We start from the raw sequence: 16,594 nt of genomic DNA, 5'->3' as shown, positions 1-16,594 counted from the left end.
GTTGAAAAAATAATGTCTTAAGCAGTTCTCAAAAACCTGTCAAAAGGTAAGTATCAAGGTGTCATAACAATATTTAAGCTGCTACATTGATTCCAATTCATTAGCAGATAGAAATCTTAGTGTATGAGTTTACAGGCTGTACGGGACCAGATCAGGTCATATCCTCCATCTCCCCCCAGCTCGCGGCCCCGGTCCCCGGAGAAGAGGCTGCAGCCCCCGGCGGCAGCTGCAGCCTCGCTGCTCCTCACTCGTCCCTGTGTGCGGTGGCCCGGACGCCGAAGTGACGAGCCGTGTGGTGCAGTCTACGTGTGCACCGTCCGCCGGACTGGCAGGGCCGGCGGTCCAATGAAATAACTCGACATATTGAGGTTGTCAAATCAAAGCCAAAGAGGAGGCGCTGTCCCGTCGTCGTCTGAATGACGTCATGCACAAACAGCTGGTCGTTGGCAAATATCAAAAAAAAAGAAGAAAAAAAGAAAAATGTAGACCAGCACAGCGACTGAGAACTGCACCCGGGCTGTAGCCCCACCACTCAATATTTGGCTTTTAACGATGTGGCAGCTGCAGCGTCTGGGCTCAGGATGTAGCCCTCCGCGGCTCCTCTTGCTTGTTTACACCTCTCTCTGCGCTCTTGGAGGTGAGTGCTTTCCGTTCAGCGGCTGCTGCTTTGATTCACGGGGAGCTGTTCCTTTTGTTGGGGGTGCTGAAATCCTCCCAGCAGCAGCAGCAGCAGCAGCGGCGGCGGCGGCGGCAGCATCGCATCCCGTCTCTGCTCTTGAATTCAGTCTCCTGAACATCCACAGCTGCTGCTTTTAGTCTCGGCCACTAACAAAACGCTTTTCATGAACATGGACTTGCTTCAGTTACGTGACGCATGGGAAAGGTTGCTGCTAATAATGGCACGTAACACACTTACAGATGCTTCTGTAGGTTGTAAGCTGCGATACTGAGGGCGGAATGTGGCCACAAAAACACACCAGGCTGGACGCTTCCTGCCTTTGGTTTTTATAAAAAAAAAAAAAAAAATTAGATTTCTTTATTGGTGTTTTGCTTGGTTGAAGCTGGCATAGACAAGTTGAGACGAGCTGGCGTAGTACAAATGTGATAATAGGACAATGTTTAAGTTAAACCTTGTAATTTCCTCATTTTAATTCAGCCTAATTGAATATTGAATTGAAAATGAAGAAATTGAATTGGAAAATGTGTCTATTTTGAAGTTAAACCTTTCGAAATCCTTCTTACGAAAATGTGAACGAAAAGTACAACAGTCGATTATTCTTTCTCTCTACATAAATCTTCTGCAGGCAGAGTGTTTTCCTTGTGTTTTGGATGTGCATCCGCCCAGATGTCTTTGCTGCTTCTAGACAGAGCCGTGAAACAAAAAGCTCAGAGCTCAGTTGTGGGACAACAATGAATCCATACCTGCAGCACATACTGTACTGGCTGTGAGGACCTTAAAGGTCTCCCTGAGGATGTTGCAGACTTGTTGCTGTTTTGCTCCATCAGTTTTGGTAAATCTTTTGACTTGGCTAAAGACAGAAAGCTCAATTGACCACTTTACCCCTTTCCCCAAGTGTTTTTTGGGAATTTACTTGACAATGTATCTCAGTATTGTGTCTTATTTAGAAGAAAATATAGAATTGAATGCTGACCACATGAAATAATAGATTTTTATGTAGATTATCCACTTGATGGACACATGGATAGTTAATGTTCAGATTTGTATGATTTGTGAATGTTTCACGTGTGACAGTTGTGGTGATGATGTGCTTCAAGGTGGAGGATCCACTTCTCTTTGTGTTACCTTTGAGCTGTTTGTTCCTGCATGTGAGGAGGATGAAGCAGAAGATAACATATTTACAGCCTGTCAGTGGTGGATTCTGTCTTTTTTTAATAGTTGTTGTTCAAGACTCTTTTGCAGCTGTTTTTTCTCTTTAAGATTTTAAAATCTACAAGGCAATTAGAAAATCCTACAAGCTGCTTTTACCTCCGCCGTTCCCCCCCAAAAATATAGTTTAAAGACGACCCAGCCGAGTATTCAAGGATAAATCTCGTGTCGAGATGACAAAAAGCAGGATTATGTCTATATTAAGCCTCTAACAGAGTAAAACAGTGGTAGGGAGGTGCTCATTGAAGAGATTACTGAATTCAGAAGCGCGCTGTAAAAAAGCCTGTAAGCACTCTGCTGCCTTTATCCTCCAACCAAAGGTCTTTATTTAGCTGCCAAACAAACAAGCATATTTAGATGTGTTGGCATGTTTACACCTTCATATTAAGTGTGGTCTGTGTGCAGCTGCTGGATTGTCACTGAGAGTTGTGCTTTGGATACATTTCCTTTGCAGGGAGGCTAAAAATAGATAAAACACAATATTATTCAAATTTTCTTCTACCGTGTGTTCAATTTGTCTCAACCTCAGATGTTGATATGGACTTTGTTGTCAGGTGAGAATAGCCACCTGTATTGTACATTACAAAATATGAAGAGCCATACTTGTGACATGAAATTTGGCAAACACAAGGTTGTGATAGTTGCCTATAAAGTCTACTTTATTTGAAAGTATTTACAATCCAATGACATAATCAACGAGTAAATGGTAACTAGAAATAAGATTATGTCCTGTAATGTACTGTACGGATTAAATAGCTGTTAAATAGTCATGTTTATTCATTCTAGACTACCAACAGTTTTATGTTAAGTTTGAGCAGCTCAGATCAGATGCGAGTTTCCCTCAAATATTTTGAAGAGTGGCAACGACAAAACAATAAAAATAGGAGGAAAATCTGAAAAATAAACTGAATTTTGTGTCACCAGATTTTCTCATGACACTCTTTGGGATTCCTGCCCCCCCCCCCCCCCCCCAGACTAGTGATTCAAGGATTTAGGGAGTGAGTGGAGGCTTATTGTTATTATAAATTGTGACTGAAGGTGCCTGAAAAATGTGTCAAAACACATTTCTCAATTTAAAGATTTCTTTTGGCACCATCCCAGACTTCTCCTTCCAGATGTTGTCATTTCAAACATCCTTCTAACCGCCGAATAATCAACCAGCCTCGGTGTGTTGTGAACTTTTAGTGGTGTTAGCTGTTATCTGAAAAGAAATCCCATGTTTGTTTTCTAATCAGACAAGCAGAACGTTGTACAGTCGGCTAATTGCAGACTCCTGCGGTGTCTGTGCCAACCCCCCACCACCACCACCACCATCTCCCCACCCCACCCCACCCCACCCCACCCCTGTGAGTCGTAGCACTTTAGGTCTGTGTCCTTATCCATGACAATGGAATGGCACTGAAGAACCTTTACTTAAAAGGGGCTCATGTATAACGCAGACGGCAGTCCAGAGGAAAAATGGCAGAGTAATATAAAGGCTGTGAGCTTTTGTATGGGATTTAGGCTTGAGCTCTTGACAGTTAGATTGCTTCATTCTTCTCAGTCTCTGCTTCCTTATTCTGTGTCTTTAGTATTCAAGGTTGCCTCCATAGGTGAGAGGCAGCCTGAGCTCTGAGGACTGGTAATAGTGCGGGGTGGGGGGGTGGGGGGGGGAAGCAGAGAAGAGGCATTTTTCTCTTTCGACACAAACATCAGAAAACACCTTCTACTTCACGCCGTGTCAGTGTGGAGGGTCACTCTGTCTTCTTTGCTGTGTGTCGTCGTGAAGGCAAAAAGCAGAAACTGCAGCTGCAAAGGGCAGCGTGAGTTCAGTGGGCTGGTTTACCGACTTTATACAATTCTTAAATTAAATCTGCTGTTTTTCGTCGTATCCTCAAAGTAGTGCTGTGTAATTGTGATATTTTTCTACAAAATTGCAGGTGAGATAAATTACCCCATAATAAGCAGACACTGTGAAAGATGCAGCTACAGGTATTCAGGGATCACAAGTAGAGATGGGTTGGCACGCACAAACAGAAAGGAAACGCGCTACAAATGGAAAGCATTCTCCTCCAGTGAAACATCAAGGTGCTGCCCTGTTTCTTATCTACTTTATGTTTATGATAACACTTCTCCAAGAGATGCTTCATGTCCTACTATAGCAATTAAGTGACTCACACAATTTCCCCCAGACGTTGCCCACCCGCTGGGCGTGCGAGATGCCAGCCCAGCTCGGTAGGTAATGTGGCAGATTACACCTTCCACTTTTTCTGCTGCTTTTATATGCAAAGGCTTTGGTGGATGTAATCCAAGGATTTGACATTATGCAGGACGCGTGTGAGCCTGCATACATACATCTCCCTCAGCTGCTTTAAAAGGAGTTAAAGTCTGTGATCACATATTTAGATGATCTGGCTCTCTACAAGCAGTTTGCTGGGTTCAAGGAGGAGCTCGTTATTATGGTCTTAAGACAGAGAGACACCTCATGCTTCTGTTCTGTTTACAAGAGTGATGGCAGGTCGCTGACCAATCGGAAAATGTTCCCGGAATTTAGACCACGCGCCACGTGCATTCACGTGGACAGCGCGGGAATATCTCACCAGACACCAGATTTAAAACCTTTTAAACTGTGAAAAATAAGAAGGGTTTCATCGATGTTCTGTGATTTCTTTTGTCAGAATGTAAAGGACAGACATACATGTAAAGGTTTTCACCACAGAGTTAAAGGAGCGGTGTGGAGCATTTACTGGTCTCTAGTGATTATTGTAGATTACAACAAGCTCAATTCTCCTCACTTCACCTTTCCTCTTCAGAGTGTGTAAGAGGATCTACAGTGGCCACAAAACACGAAAGAAAGAAAGAAATGCAAAAATACCCTCTCTAGAGTAAGTGTTTGATTTGTCCCTTCTGGGTTCTGGGAAAAATGTCGGTACATTCAACAGGTAGAGGTAGGCTCATCCTAAAATAACAAAAACAAGATTCTAAGTTTCAGGTGGTTATACACTCATGAAAACATAATTATGACTTTTAAATTCCATTTCTGTAGTTAAATCCTGCTCACTGAACCGCATTTCTTCATTTGAGCACAACATGCTAAACTAAATGGTAAATATTGCAGCTGCGTGTTCGCATTGCCACTGAAAACATGTTTAGCATGCAAGGAATAATGTAAACATGGTAAACATTTTATCATCGTCCATGTCAGACCATGTCAGCTTGTTGAAGGTAGCATTCAGCTCAAAGCAGTGCTGCCAAATTTCAGCACTTCTTCACTTTGTTGATCAAATGCAGGAAACAGCCGACCATTACTGGATTTCTGGCTCTGATGTCGATACCGACATTAGGGAGGAAAAAAACTTCACGTATCAATATATCGGCTGATATTCTTACATTTTTACACAAGTAAGATATGTAACAAGTGTTGTCACAAGTGTTTGATGATTATATTTGAGTGATCTTGATTAATGAGTATATGTTTAAATGTATATATATATATATATATATATATATATATATATGTATGTATGTATGTATGTATGTATAAGTATATATACAGTTGTGTTCTGACAAAGATATGTAATGGAGGCATTAACTTTCCAGTTTACTGTCAGTCCACTGAAACTGTAAATTTCACCAGGAATTTAATAATACTCATCTTCATAAATAACAATAAAAAACACAAAACAACTTTGATTAATCCTAAGCATCTTTTTTGCATTATGTTATTTAAAAAAAAAAAGTTGTCAGACCAACATATTATGTGGATATTGATGTATCTATGATATTGATGTATGATATGACAGCCAATACAACTGTCCTTTTGATATATTGTTCTTGTGAGAAAGACTTGTATTCTCTAAATGAGGACATTTTGTGCATATTCACGCTCAGACATTTTCAGGGACGCTCTTCTGCTTCTGTTCCCTACAGATTGCCTTTTTGTGACTGAATACTTCACCCGCACGCCTCGTAAGCTGAATGCTTTCAACTCCTTCGCCAGTGTGGAACTGTTCCACTTCAATGTGCCTGACGACACCATGATGGCCGTATGGAACCTCATCACCTTCAAGGAGCAAGGGGGCACGTTTGGAGACAGCTGCCCCAACCGCAACGTGACTGTGTGAGTTTGTCATAACAGTCCTCTCTGCCTCTTATGTTGCTAAAAGCCTTTATTTTGTTGGTCTTGTGCGGAAGTCTCCTCCATCTGTAGGATGAATAAATAATAATAAGCCTTTTATATACTTTACATGTGTGAAAATACCAGCCTGTTAAACCTGAGCAGGGCCAACTACTACAAGAAGCCTCGACGCATGGAGGAACTGCTATTAAAGCATTAGCTGCATTTAGTGTTTAATATCACAAGTCTATTTTTATCAGATTGGTGAGCAGTGTTTGCCATATATCTCAGATGTCTCCTCTGTGTCCCTGTGATTCACATGATGGACGTGCTTGTTGCACTCAAATATGTAGAGCTGATTATTAATTTTCTGAATTTGAATTATTCATTTTCTAGATAGGAGATGCCATCTGTGCTCACGCTGTCAGCTGTTCCTATATGGTTGAATTTTATAGTTGGCAGATGTCCGTGTTGTTTTGGAAAAATATTGGGCCTGACGGGGATGGAATTGTGGCTTTGTGATTAATAGGTACTTCAGGTCCGGGGCTCCTCCTGTTATCAACCCCCTGTACACTCGCTTCCCTCGGGACACAGTCGTCCCCGGGTCCTTTGCTGTGACTCTGACCTGGACTCTTCCAAACCGTACCACAGGAGCGTTCAACGTCACCAGCCCGCTCCCTGGAGACTGGTTCCTCGCCGCACATTTACCCAAGGATGAAGGGAAGATATCAGTCAAGGTCAGCCTGAACATTTATCTCAAATAAACAACAGAATTCCTCGAACTCTACAAACAAATAGTGAAAATACATCAGACTTATTATTGGACCACCACACCTTCTTTACAGTTGTGCCGTTAGTGCTGCCAATGAAAAGCTTCAGCTGCTGTTGTGTTATACATCACTCACCTGACAGGTAAAATTGAAGCTTATTTATAGGAACGTGTCGTGTAACATAACTTTAATGAGATCTACATCCAAATTATTCCTTTCAGCTCCCCGTCATGATCGAGAAAAATCTAATAAAAAACCAGTGATTGGGATTAGTATTCCAGCTCGTGCTGCAGAGCCTAAAGAGGCAGAACAGTGTCACAGAGTTTTCCTTCATCTCATCATGTTCTCCTATTTGGCTGCATAAACACCTGCTGATTTCCATTTCAGGCAATTTGTTTGTCACTGGCATGGTGTTCAGTTGTGCCTCCTTTTGTGGTTTCCACTGGCTGGCAAAAGTGCACCTGGAGTACACAACAATCAAAAATATCATCAAAAGTTGCCATCGACATCAAATGTACAAAAGAATTGGTTTGCTTTGGGGGGCAGTGGGAATAGAAGCCACCGTGGATAAAACGTGACCAGCTCCCAATGACACACTGTATAGATGGAAATAACATACCTTTTCAAAAAGATGCTTTCTGAAGCAATTTTTGAGCAACTAAAGTGCTTTGAGTTCAGAAAAGAAACATGAATGGAGGCAGAACAGGGGGATGCACACTGCATTCATGACAGTCCCTGTTAAATACTGAACTTTGCACGCAGAACGTAAAGACAGCAACCAAAAACAAAGATTTTGTGTTTTCTTGATTTGCTGAAATGTCCCGTTTTGCAATCAGGATATGCTGTGTAATGTTATGGGGATTCATGACACTCTGTCTGTGAGCATGTCCTTCAGGTGAAATCCTCTGGGAACTATTTGACTTGGATAGCTTCTAATAACTAATTGTTAAATTTATTTATTTATTTTTTCAGTATTAACTCCTTTTTTGAACATTGCAGATGCTTCTTCCATCTGTTGCATACTAAGATCAGGTGCATCATATCCTCATATGACATCATTACTCATCGCACTGAGCCCAATACAAATGAGGAAATTAACCGGAAATTGATAAACGATATTAAATAGATATATTAAATATATTATAGTGCAGAAAGTTTTGGCCACAAGTGTGGGGCAACTAGTTTATCTAGTGTGTATCTCTGTAACATGGATGCTAGTTAGTTAGAAGGTGAAGTAACTCGGTAATAAAAGCGATGGTTGTTTAAGTGAAAAAGCCTTGAGCGTTAACTACAACTCGGAAAATATGGTCCTACTTTCAGTCACTTTTCCCTCACTTATCCATTATTTAAAAAACATATTTCTGTTTTATGATTGTGATTAAAGTCCGGGTTTGACAAACTGTTTTGTCAATATACATTTTAGCTTTGTTAAATGTTGGCTATGGGCCAGTCACTCCTGTTCACTGATTGTTTTACACTGCAAATATATCATGTAAAAACAATCTGAAAAAGATGTGATTGAATATAGTTTATTTATATTCCATAGAATATATGTTTGTTTGTTTTACGTAGAGACTAAAAATCATGAATCCATTGTTGCGTCTGAAGTTAACACCACAACAATACAACATAAGTAAGACTCAACAATAATGATGGAGCTCAGTAAATCTGAAGCTCCCAAAGGTTGCATTTATTTCAGCATTGTTGCGATGGATTGCATTGCATTGTTCAGGTACACCTAATAAGCCGAAACGTCCTCTATATCCTGGAGTTGACCCTAAAATTGCATCGTCTCAGCGGGCAAGTCTGATTGAAGGAGCTAAAATAATGCAATTAGTCAGAGTATCATCGGGGAGTTTCAGTTCTTTATGGCTTTAATGGAGTTTGAGAGGCTGTAACATCTTGCCAAGACGTAAACTCTGGAGAAAATAAGTGATACATCCTTTTTAGTACAAGATGGTCAAATTTAAAGCTATTGAACACCATCAAAAGCTGTTACGGTGTAAAAGCACTGGCCTTCAAAAACCCATACTGGTGGTCTTAATTAAAACACGACTTGCTCTACAAGACGCATGTGCAGGTCCAACTGACAGGCTGTAATAAATCAAAGGGTCACCCCGGCAGCTCCCAGACTAATGACATGCCACAGTAATTGTGGCCGGAGCAGGAGGGGTTGGTGATCAGTTGACAGGAATGGAGGACCTAATTTGGCATTCACACCTGTCCGTTTGAATCAGGTGCACAAAGGGCTTCTGCTTCTTTTACTATTTTTTTTTTTTTTTTTTTCTTACAGCAGGTCATGTGGAGAAACAAACGCACGCTCGCCTGGCTCGAAGTCATTCTGTCTGTATGGCTCATCTCACAGAGTAATGCACATCAAGCACTAGTGGTCCAGAATAACACGAGTGAAATAGTGGGTGCATGTTACGCTGTGTGGCAGGGAGGAGGAGGACAGAGTGATATTAATCCAGGAGGCTGACAGGCTTAATGCACACAGTCCATTAGGAATTTTCATCCAGTCTCAATGATATCTAATCTCCTCCTTACCAGCTTTTAAGAAATATCTGTGAGTTACAGAGCAAACTTCCATGCAAACTCCTGCTGTGTTTTTATTGTAGGGTCTGTCTGAGGAATGCCAGTATCTGTTCCAGCCTCAGCTCATCGTCCAGAGGCTGATTGGGATTTCAGTGCTTTACCCTGGTTACTTCATCGACCAGATGATCCCAATCCATAACAGATCTGCACTTTATAAGTAAGTCTTCTATCTGAGCTCCATAAAAGCAAAAAAAAAAATCAGGATGGATAGATTTGGGAATTACACAACAATTGAAAAAAAAAAGACCTTCATTTTTCAGTCTGCCTCCCCAGTCTAAGTCCTCATCTGCCTCTTAAATTATGATTTTCCTGGAGTCTTTTCTCGAGGCTTATCTTGCATTTTAATTTTAAAAGGATGCAATTTCGGTGGGTGCTTATGGTTTGCACACCTTTATCAACTTCCCCTTCCCCTGGTTTGAGTCTTATGAGTGGAACAATATCATTTTTTTCAAGGTTTATGTTCATTTTATCCTCATCTTCTCTGGTTTCCTAAAGGAAGGAGAGCCAGTATTACACTGTATACAAAAAAATGATGTGAAAGTGTTAATTATTTAGATGTAAAATCTATTATATATACATTTAAAGTTGTTGCATTTGTGTTTATAGTCTTTGTTGTGTGTTTATATGAAAATATATAGCCGGTACTGTTATTACAGGACAGGCCAAATGTCCAAAAGACCATTAATCAAAATAAAAGTGACATTACATTTGTTATAAAGTTACTGCAAAGGCCCGAGTCTACCTGCTTAGAGACGGGAACACATTACCATAAAAGTAATGTATAAAGCCTGATGTTCTCTTCTAGGAATAATTGTTTTATTTCCCCCCCCCCCCTCTTTTTTAGTCTAATAAACCTTGATAAACATAAATGTGTGTTATCATAACCGTGTTCTACACTTTGCTGTATGGTATCGTGCCTAAAAGATTTGTCTGTGTGTGCCTGCGCAGAGTGTTCATCCCCAATTATATATCAAAGGTGAGGGTTCAGCTGGTAAACTGCAGCACCAGGAACAAGAGCAGCGACAGTTGTCCTGTGGTGCTGAAGATAAGAGCGCGGGCGCCGCCGGTGCATAACTCAAGTGCCCTCGACTGCAGGGAGTGGAACCCTTGTGAATTAGTCACCCTCGTACCTGCATGGGAGCAGTGGCACTACATCCTGGTGGAGAGATATCTAAGTAACTCCGACGTGTACTTCCGCATCGGTGTGCAGGTCACAGGTGAGTGTGTTTCACGGGCAAAATAGGATTGATGAGCCTTCAGGTTTTTTTTTTTTTTTTTTTTTTTTTTTTAATTCTTATGAATTTTATTCCTGGCTTGTTGTGAATTTCAGTTGTTTCAGAGATGGGTCTCAAGACTAAGTTTATACCAAGTCAATTTTAATAATAAAGCAACAATTGTTACATTCTTTGTTTCTATCGGTATTACAATTTAAAAACACATTCAACAAACACATGATTTGCAATTAATGGTATTCCCAGGGTGGCAGAGGACATCAAATGTAACAGTAGCACAGGTAAAGAGACGTCAGGAAAGTGACTCGGTTCTATATTTTTATAATCTTGAACATGTCAGTTTCGTTCTATTTGACAGCAGCTGTGTTTTTGAGCTTCACTTCCCACAGAACCAAACAGTGTCACCTGTGTGACGTCAGTGTGTTTGCATTTGATGAGTGAGTTGAAGAGCAAGATTGTTGCATTAGTGCTGCCTTCCTTCTCATATAGAACATCCTTTCTGAATGATGGAAAATGCCTCCCTAACTGCGTTGCTTTTGATTTTTCTCTGGAATATCTCCAGACACTCAGCTCATTCAGTCCATCAGACTGCAATTGCAGCAGCTTTCATCACTGAGCCAGTGGCTCAAACACAATTGTTTTACTTCATTCAGGAATAGATAGCGACTTACCAGACCTTTGCTTAACTGAGATTACTTTAACATGAGCTAACACTATCTACTGCTTCCTACTGGTCACCCCAGACCAAGGAAGTCTAAAGCGAAACCAGTGAGTGAGTCACATTAAGAAAGGGTGTGCTATATTTCCAACGACATGATGTTTTTATTTTTACCACAATGAATGTGTTTTACCTTCTTCTTAACAGTTGCAATATCTGGCTTTAACTGTCATTTATATCATGAAAGGACAGTATTTCACCATAAAATCTTACTTTAATTGGTATATCAGTATTTCATCACCAATCTATTGTACTTAAGTGGAGGAGAGCTGCAATCGCTGCAACATGTCATTTATTGTGTAATACGGAACTAAGAACTGACAAACAAATAGGCCTCCTCATCTGTTTACTTTGTCCCTGAAAGTCTTTGAAAAATAGGAATAACAGTAACACATTTATATGCACGTCACATCAAAGTTGTTACTCTGTTCATTACTTCAATTTACAACTGACGTCTACAATGAAGAATCACAGGTTGTACATTTATGTTTTCATCATTTTGCCAGACTGGTGAAAATAACTGATAATGTTTTATTAGCATAGCTTATTTACACACTGTTTTGAGAGTATTAAACCACATGATTGAATGATTTATTAGAGGTGATGTATTGGATTTTCAAATAAGTAAGTGATACGTGTTAATCGCCACACTGTGAGTTGTTCGCTTCCAGCGTTCTTCATTGTGTTTCTTGCTGTTGCTTTGGATGTGTAATTTAAGAGGATGCTGGAATCGTTTCTATAAATCTTAGAACTCATAAATTTGACCGGACATAAGCTCAAAGTAGATCTCTGCAACGTGTCATATCCTGTATCCAAAGTGTAAAGGATTGTGGCTCATGAAAAAAAAAAAATTTTTTAGGTGTTAACCTCATATCAAAGCACAAATCTCCAAATGTCTTTTAAAGTGTTGAGATGCTTCGAAAAGACGTAGCTGGCTTTGCGGACGTGTGTTTTGGTGGAGAAAGGGAGGCCAGACACAGTCGGACCATTAAGCGGCTTGTTCAGGAGAAGACTGGAGCCCAAACGGAGGTGATTCATACGGGATCGCTAAGAGGCCAGTGATACCGTGCTTAAGTGCTACATGCTGTTTTCGGGCTGTGGAGAGCCCAGATATTCTTTATGCTCACTCCGCAGGGACGGTTCACAAATCTGTGGGAAGTCCACTCCCATGTAGCGATGCCCTCCCTCCGTTCCACACTGTACCGTGCACTTTGTCACCATGGCAACACAGACACTAATTATTCACACTCTGTCTCTCCCCTCCTGCCTGCCAGGCACATCTTACTTGACCTTTTGTGGATTTAAATTGAAGAACACCTCATGTTCAAGTAAAGGGCTTTCTGGAGTCCTCACCTTCTCGCGCTTTCATGCTGTTGTTAGTTAGTGTAGATATGAGCGTTCTCAGAAATATCTGGTTTTATTTGAATTCAGTCCTATTCGCAGATATGACGGCGAGACTAGTGTAGTAAAACTAGGTTGCACTTTATTATTTATTATTATTGTTTATATAGCAGGTGTCTTGTCTTCAATAGATGATTGGACGCTGACGGGACTTCATGTGTTATGCTGTATATGAGAGCAAAAAGAAGCCAATACTTTGGATTATGAATGTCTGTTTCATAACAGTGTGTTTACAAAGCCCTTCCCCCCCAAGACACCCACTGATATGCTTTCATATACATGCACTATATTTAGGTCTTTACTGATTTCACATGGATTTCACTTACCAAAGTTTTGTCTCAAGCTTGCGGTATTTCAGTATTTTTAGGAGTGCTTCAGCTGTCTGAACGCACATCAGGATACTTCAAACCCGTTCAGAGACAACGCTATGCAAACGAGGCTGAGCTGCAAAAGCCTTTGAAATCCTTTCCCTTTTGGGGATTGGCTCTATTTGATGCTACTTTGCCAGTTGCCATCAATGACCAATTTGCAGCGAGTTGCTTGGTGTTGACTGAAATCACACCCTTTTGTAATTACAGTGATTCGTTGTCTCATTAAAAAGCAGTGTAAGGCGATAAAGCTGACTGGTGTATTTTTAAACCTGTAACAAATCAAACGGTCCTCTTTTGAACAGATTGCTCCAAGCCCAGTTTGTCCAAGGACCAGGCGCAGCCCAGCTCCTCCATGAACATGCCTCAGTCCTTTGGGACGGCGATGGGTTTCTCCCTGTCTGACTCGCTGCTGATGGCAGCCCTGCCCAGCCTGTCCCAGAACGCCAGTCACCTGCACACCTCAGAGGACAGCATCATCTACCTGGCCCCCACTGCAGACACCAACAAGTGCTGGCCCATCCGCCCGACCCTGCGCAACGAGCTGGACACCTTCTCCGTGCACTTCTACGTCTTCTTTGGTCCAAATATATCGATTCCTCCGGACAGGGCCGCCGTGTTCGCCATCAACCTCATGCCTGTCTTAGACAGTGGAGGAGTCCTCAACATGGAGCTCAAACTCAACATGGTGAGTCCCACAGATGAGAAGATTGCCCAACCCTTAAGTTCAGGGACTGAGCAATTGTTTCTTTGATATTTTGACAGTTTTGAGGCATTGCTAATCCATGTAATTACTATTATGCTCCCTGAGAGCTTGTAGAAGAGGCATTTGGTCCAATATGTTGGACAGAGCTCTGCCGCCACACTCACCCCTCACATGCTGTGTGCTTTTCTACTGCAAAGGATCAGATCGTAATCAGGAAAGTAAATATGCAACAGTTAGTGAAGAGGAAATCCCCAGCTAGCAGGGGTGAATAATTGGGTCCACAAAGTGTCTGGCTGAGCTAGCCCGCTAAATATGGATGCACGTATGGTCATTGACTTTGCTGTGGGAACTGAAAAAGTTCACAAACAAGTCCGCGCCAGTGTTTGGGCTTGTGACATATGTCTGTAATTTAGAGGGAACAAAATGCAAAAATCTGCCAAGCAGGATTTGATATGTCTCTGTTGATGTGTCCTTCAGATAGTAACGGCATTAGGAATGCACCTGCGGTGGCTCTGGAGGCCTACAGGGAGCCAGAAACCCGAGAGCTGCAAGCTGGCAGATGGACTTTTAAACATTTCACCAGTAATAGAAAATCAGCCAGTGTTGGGGGAAAAAAAAACTAGAGGATCAAGCACAAAGCCTGAATAGATATCTTTGATTGTTCAGTTTAAAGGAATATCCTGACATTTAGAGAAATATTGCCTTTTTTGCTGTCTTCCTGGGAGTTAGATTGATATCAGTTTTATCTCTCTGCATTCAGAAAAGATATTGGTCAAGGAAATTTTTTTCACCTACAGTGCCGGTGGTTCAACACAAAAGGCAGAAACAGGAGGAAACAGTCGGGATTCAAAAAGGGAAGAAAAAAAAGGTCTCAGCTCAAGATTTAATAAACAAAATCATCAGTTGATTAATCAGAAATTTAATGTCAGATTAATCATCAATAAAATTAAGAATTATTCTCAGCAAAACATGTAAACATAACAGGTTTTAATCTGTTGAAATGCAGCCTCCATACTGTTGCTCCCTGCTTTCCAGACTTTGTGATAAGCCATGCTAAACGCATCCTTCATCTCTCCTGAACACACAGAGATGAAATTGATAATCGATCTTTTCATCTAACCCCCGGTAAGAAAGCAAACAGCTTTATTTCCCAAAATGTCAGTGGAAATGCAAAGAGTGGATTTTTAAGGAAATTAAAATAATTGACTGTAGTTAATTTAATGGTTCATTGACTAACTGTTTGGTTCCTGTTGCCACTGTCACCTCCCAGAAAGATGATTCTGGGTTGAAACTGCAGCTCTGGTCTTTTCTCTGTGGAGCTTTCGTGTTTTAATGTTTATATGTGTGATCATCCTTCAATCCAATCAGATGAACCTCTCTTTCTATTCATGAGTTAGCTTTGTAATAGCAAAAGCTGACCGATTTCCTGCCAGGCCATGCACAGACCCCGACCCATCCCGCGCTCCACACTGTACCATAAACGTGCGTAGTTGGTTGATTTGAACTCGGTGCATTCTGCAAATATCACAGAGACGGTATGCCTTGATGAAACCTGCTCGGTGTGTTTGTTGTATGCGCCACAAGATGTATTCTTCGGAGAGACTGTCATGCTATATTATTCTATGGACAGATTTCTCCCCCCTCGGCGATGATCTGTCACTTGCTTGTCACCGGCACAGAATCCAGTCAGCTGCTGCCAGTGGCAGATTTGCAGGGTTTTAGGAGACAATAGTTGGAGCTGCTTGTCTGTCTTGCATCACTCTGTGCAAGAGTGTGAAAGGAATGCATATGGCTTTCATTTCCACTGATATCTCAGCTGGCAGTGTATCGATTTAATCGCTTTAGAGCCATCTTTCAAAGTTTTCTTTAGGTAGGGTTTATTCTGAAAGAGAAACTGTTCGCACTGTAATGAGTGTCAGTACTTGAGACCATATTACTATGCGCCTTGTCAGCTTTGTGTGTGGTAGCAGTTTCTTTTTTTTCCACATTAATACACTATTCTTTTAGTATTGGAGCGTGAAATTATTGTTATAATTATTGTAATTATTTGTGAAATGAATTTAAAAAAAATAAATAATTATATAAGAAACAAATCGGCAAGGAAAAATAATACTTGTTTTTTATGAATCTATTTACATGTATTTTTACAAATCTATTTTATTTTTTATTTAAATATCTCCATTTATTTGTAAATTTATTTCCAAATATTTGTACATTTATGTTAGAGCCAAATGAGTCAATGTCTCATTATCACATAGAAGACGTGTAGAAATAACTGCCTGGTTTCACAACAACCATTTCCTGGTGGGAAAGTACACATGTATGATTGTCAAAGAAGGAGGTCATGTGACGAAGTGCAGAGAGTGATAAAGTCTGTGTATAGAGGACAAGATTGGTTGAAACAAACAGGACTTATGTGTTTGTAAGAAAAAAAAAGTCAACATGGATTTTTTTTTTTTTTAAGTAATATCGTAAGTTACTTACATAATGTGACATATTTCACATACCTTAGGTAACTTGGGTGAGATTTGTAACGTTACTTGCGTGAAATTACTTATTTTAACCCGAACCATGATTTTTTTCCTGAACCTAACCAAGTCATTTTGGCGTTAAACCTATGACACCTTACTTTTCACGCCTAGGCGAAATGAAACATGACACTCACACTATATTATTGAGTTGACTGATGAGTGTGTCACACACTTTTATGTGATACCGAGTTGGAAATAAATATCTGAATAAATATATACCAAAATTGCCAACATTTCTTCATCCATAAATACTGTATAAAGGAATTTATAAGTAAAAAAATACACAAAA

At 40.6% G+C, this 16,594-nt stretch overlaps 1 protein-coding gene across 1 annotated transcript in view; it reads left to right on the top strand.

Annotated features, from left to right (window-relative positions):
• Window positions 1–375: 375 nt before the first annotated feature.
• Window positions 376–16,594, top strand: part of tmem8b (transmembrane protein 8B) — a 37,318-nt gene continuing 21,099 nt past the window's right edge. Inside the window, exons 1-6 of the mRNA XM_069706564.1 lie at window positions 376–637; window positions 5,798–5,987; window positions 6,514–6,721; window positions 9,373–9,506; window positions 10,298–10,566; window positions 13,374–13,756. Coding sequence (XP_069562665.1) covers window positions 553–637; window positions 5,798–5,987; window positions 6,514–6,721; window positions 9,373–9,506; window positions 10,298–10,566; window positions 13,374–13,756 — 1,269 coding nt within the window. The 5' untranslated portion in view covers window positions 376–552. The remainder of the gene's footprint in view (window positions 638–5,797; window positions 5,988–6,513; window positions 6,722–9,372; window positions 9,507–10,297; window positions 10,567–13,373; window positions 13,757–16,594) is intronic.

Source organism: Brachyistius frenatus, unplaced genomic scaffold (genome assembly GCF_029030835.1).
Source record: "Brachyistius frenatus isolate BFR_SWC_R1_liver_20210118 unplaced genomic scaffold, ASM2903083v1 Contig_63, whole genome shotgun sequence".
NCBI classification, from domain to species: domain Eukaryota; kingdom Metazoa; phylum Chordata; class Actinopteri; family Embiotocidae; genus Brachyistius; species Brachyistius frenatus.
Note: the sequence above shows the minus strand (reverse complement) of the source record. Positions and strands in the feature narration are given on the sequence as shown.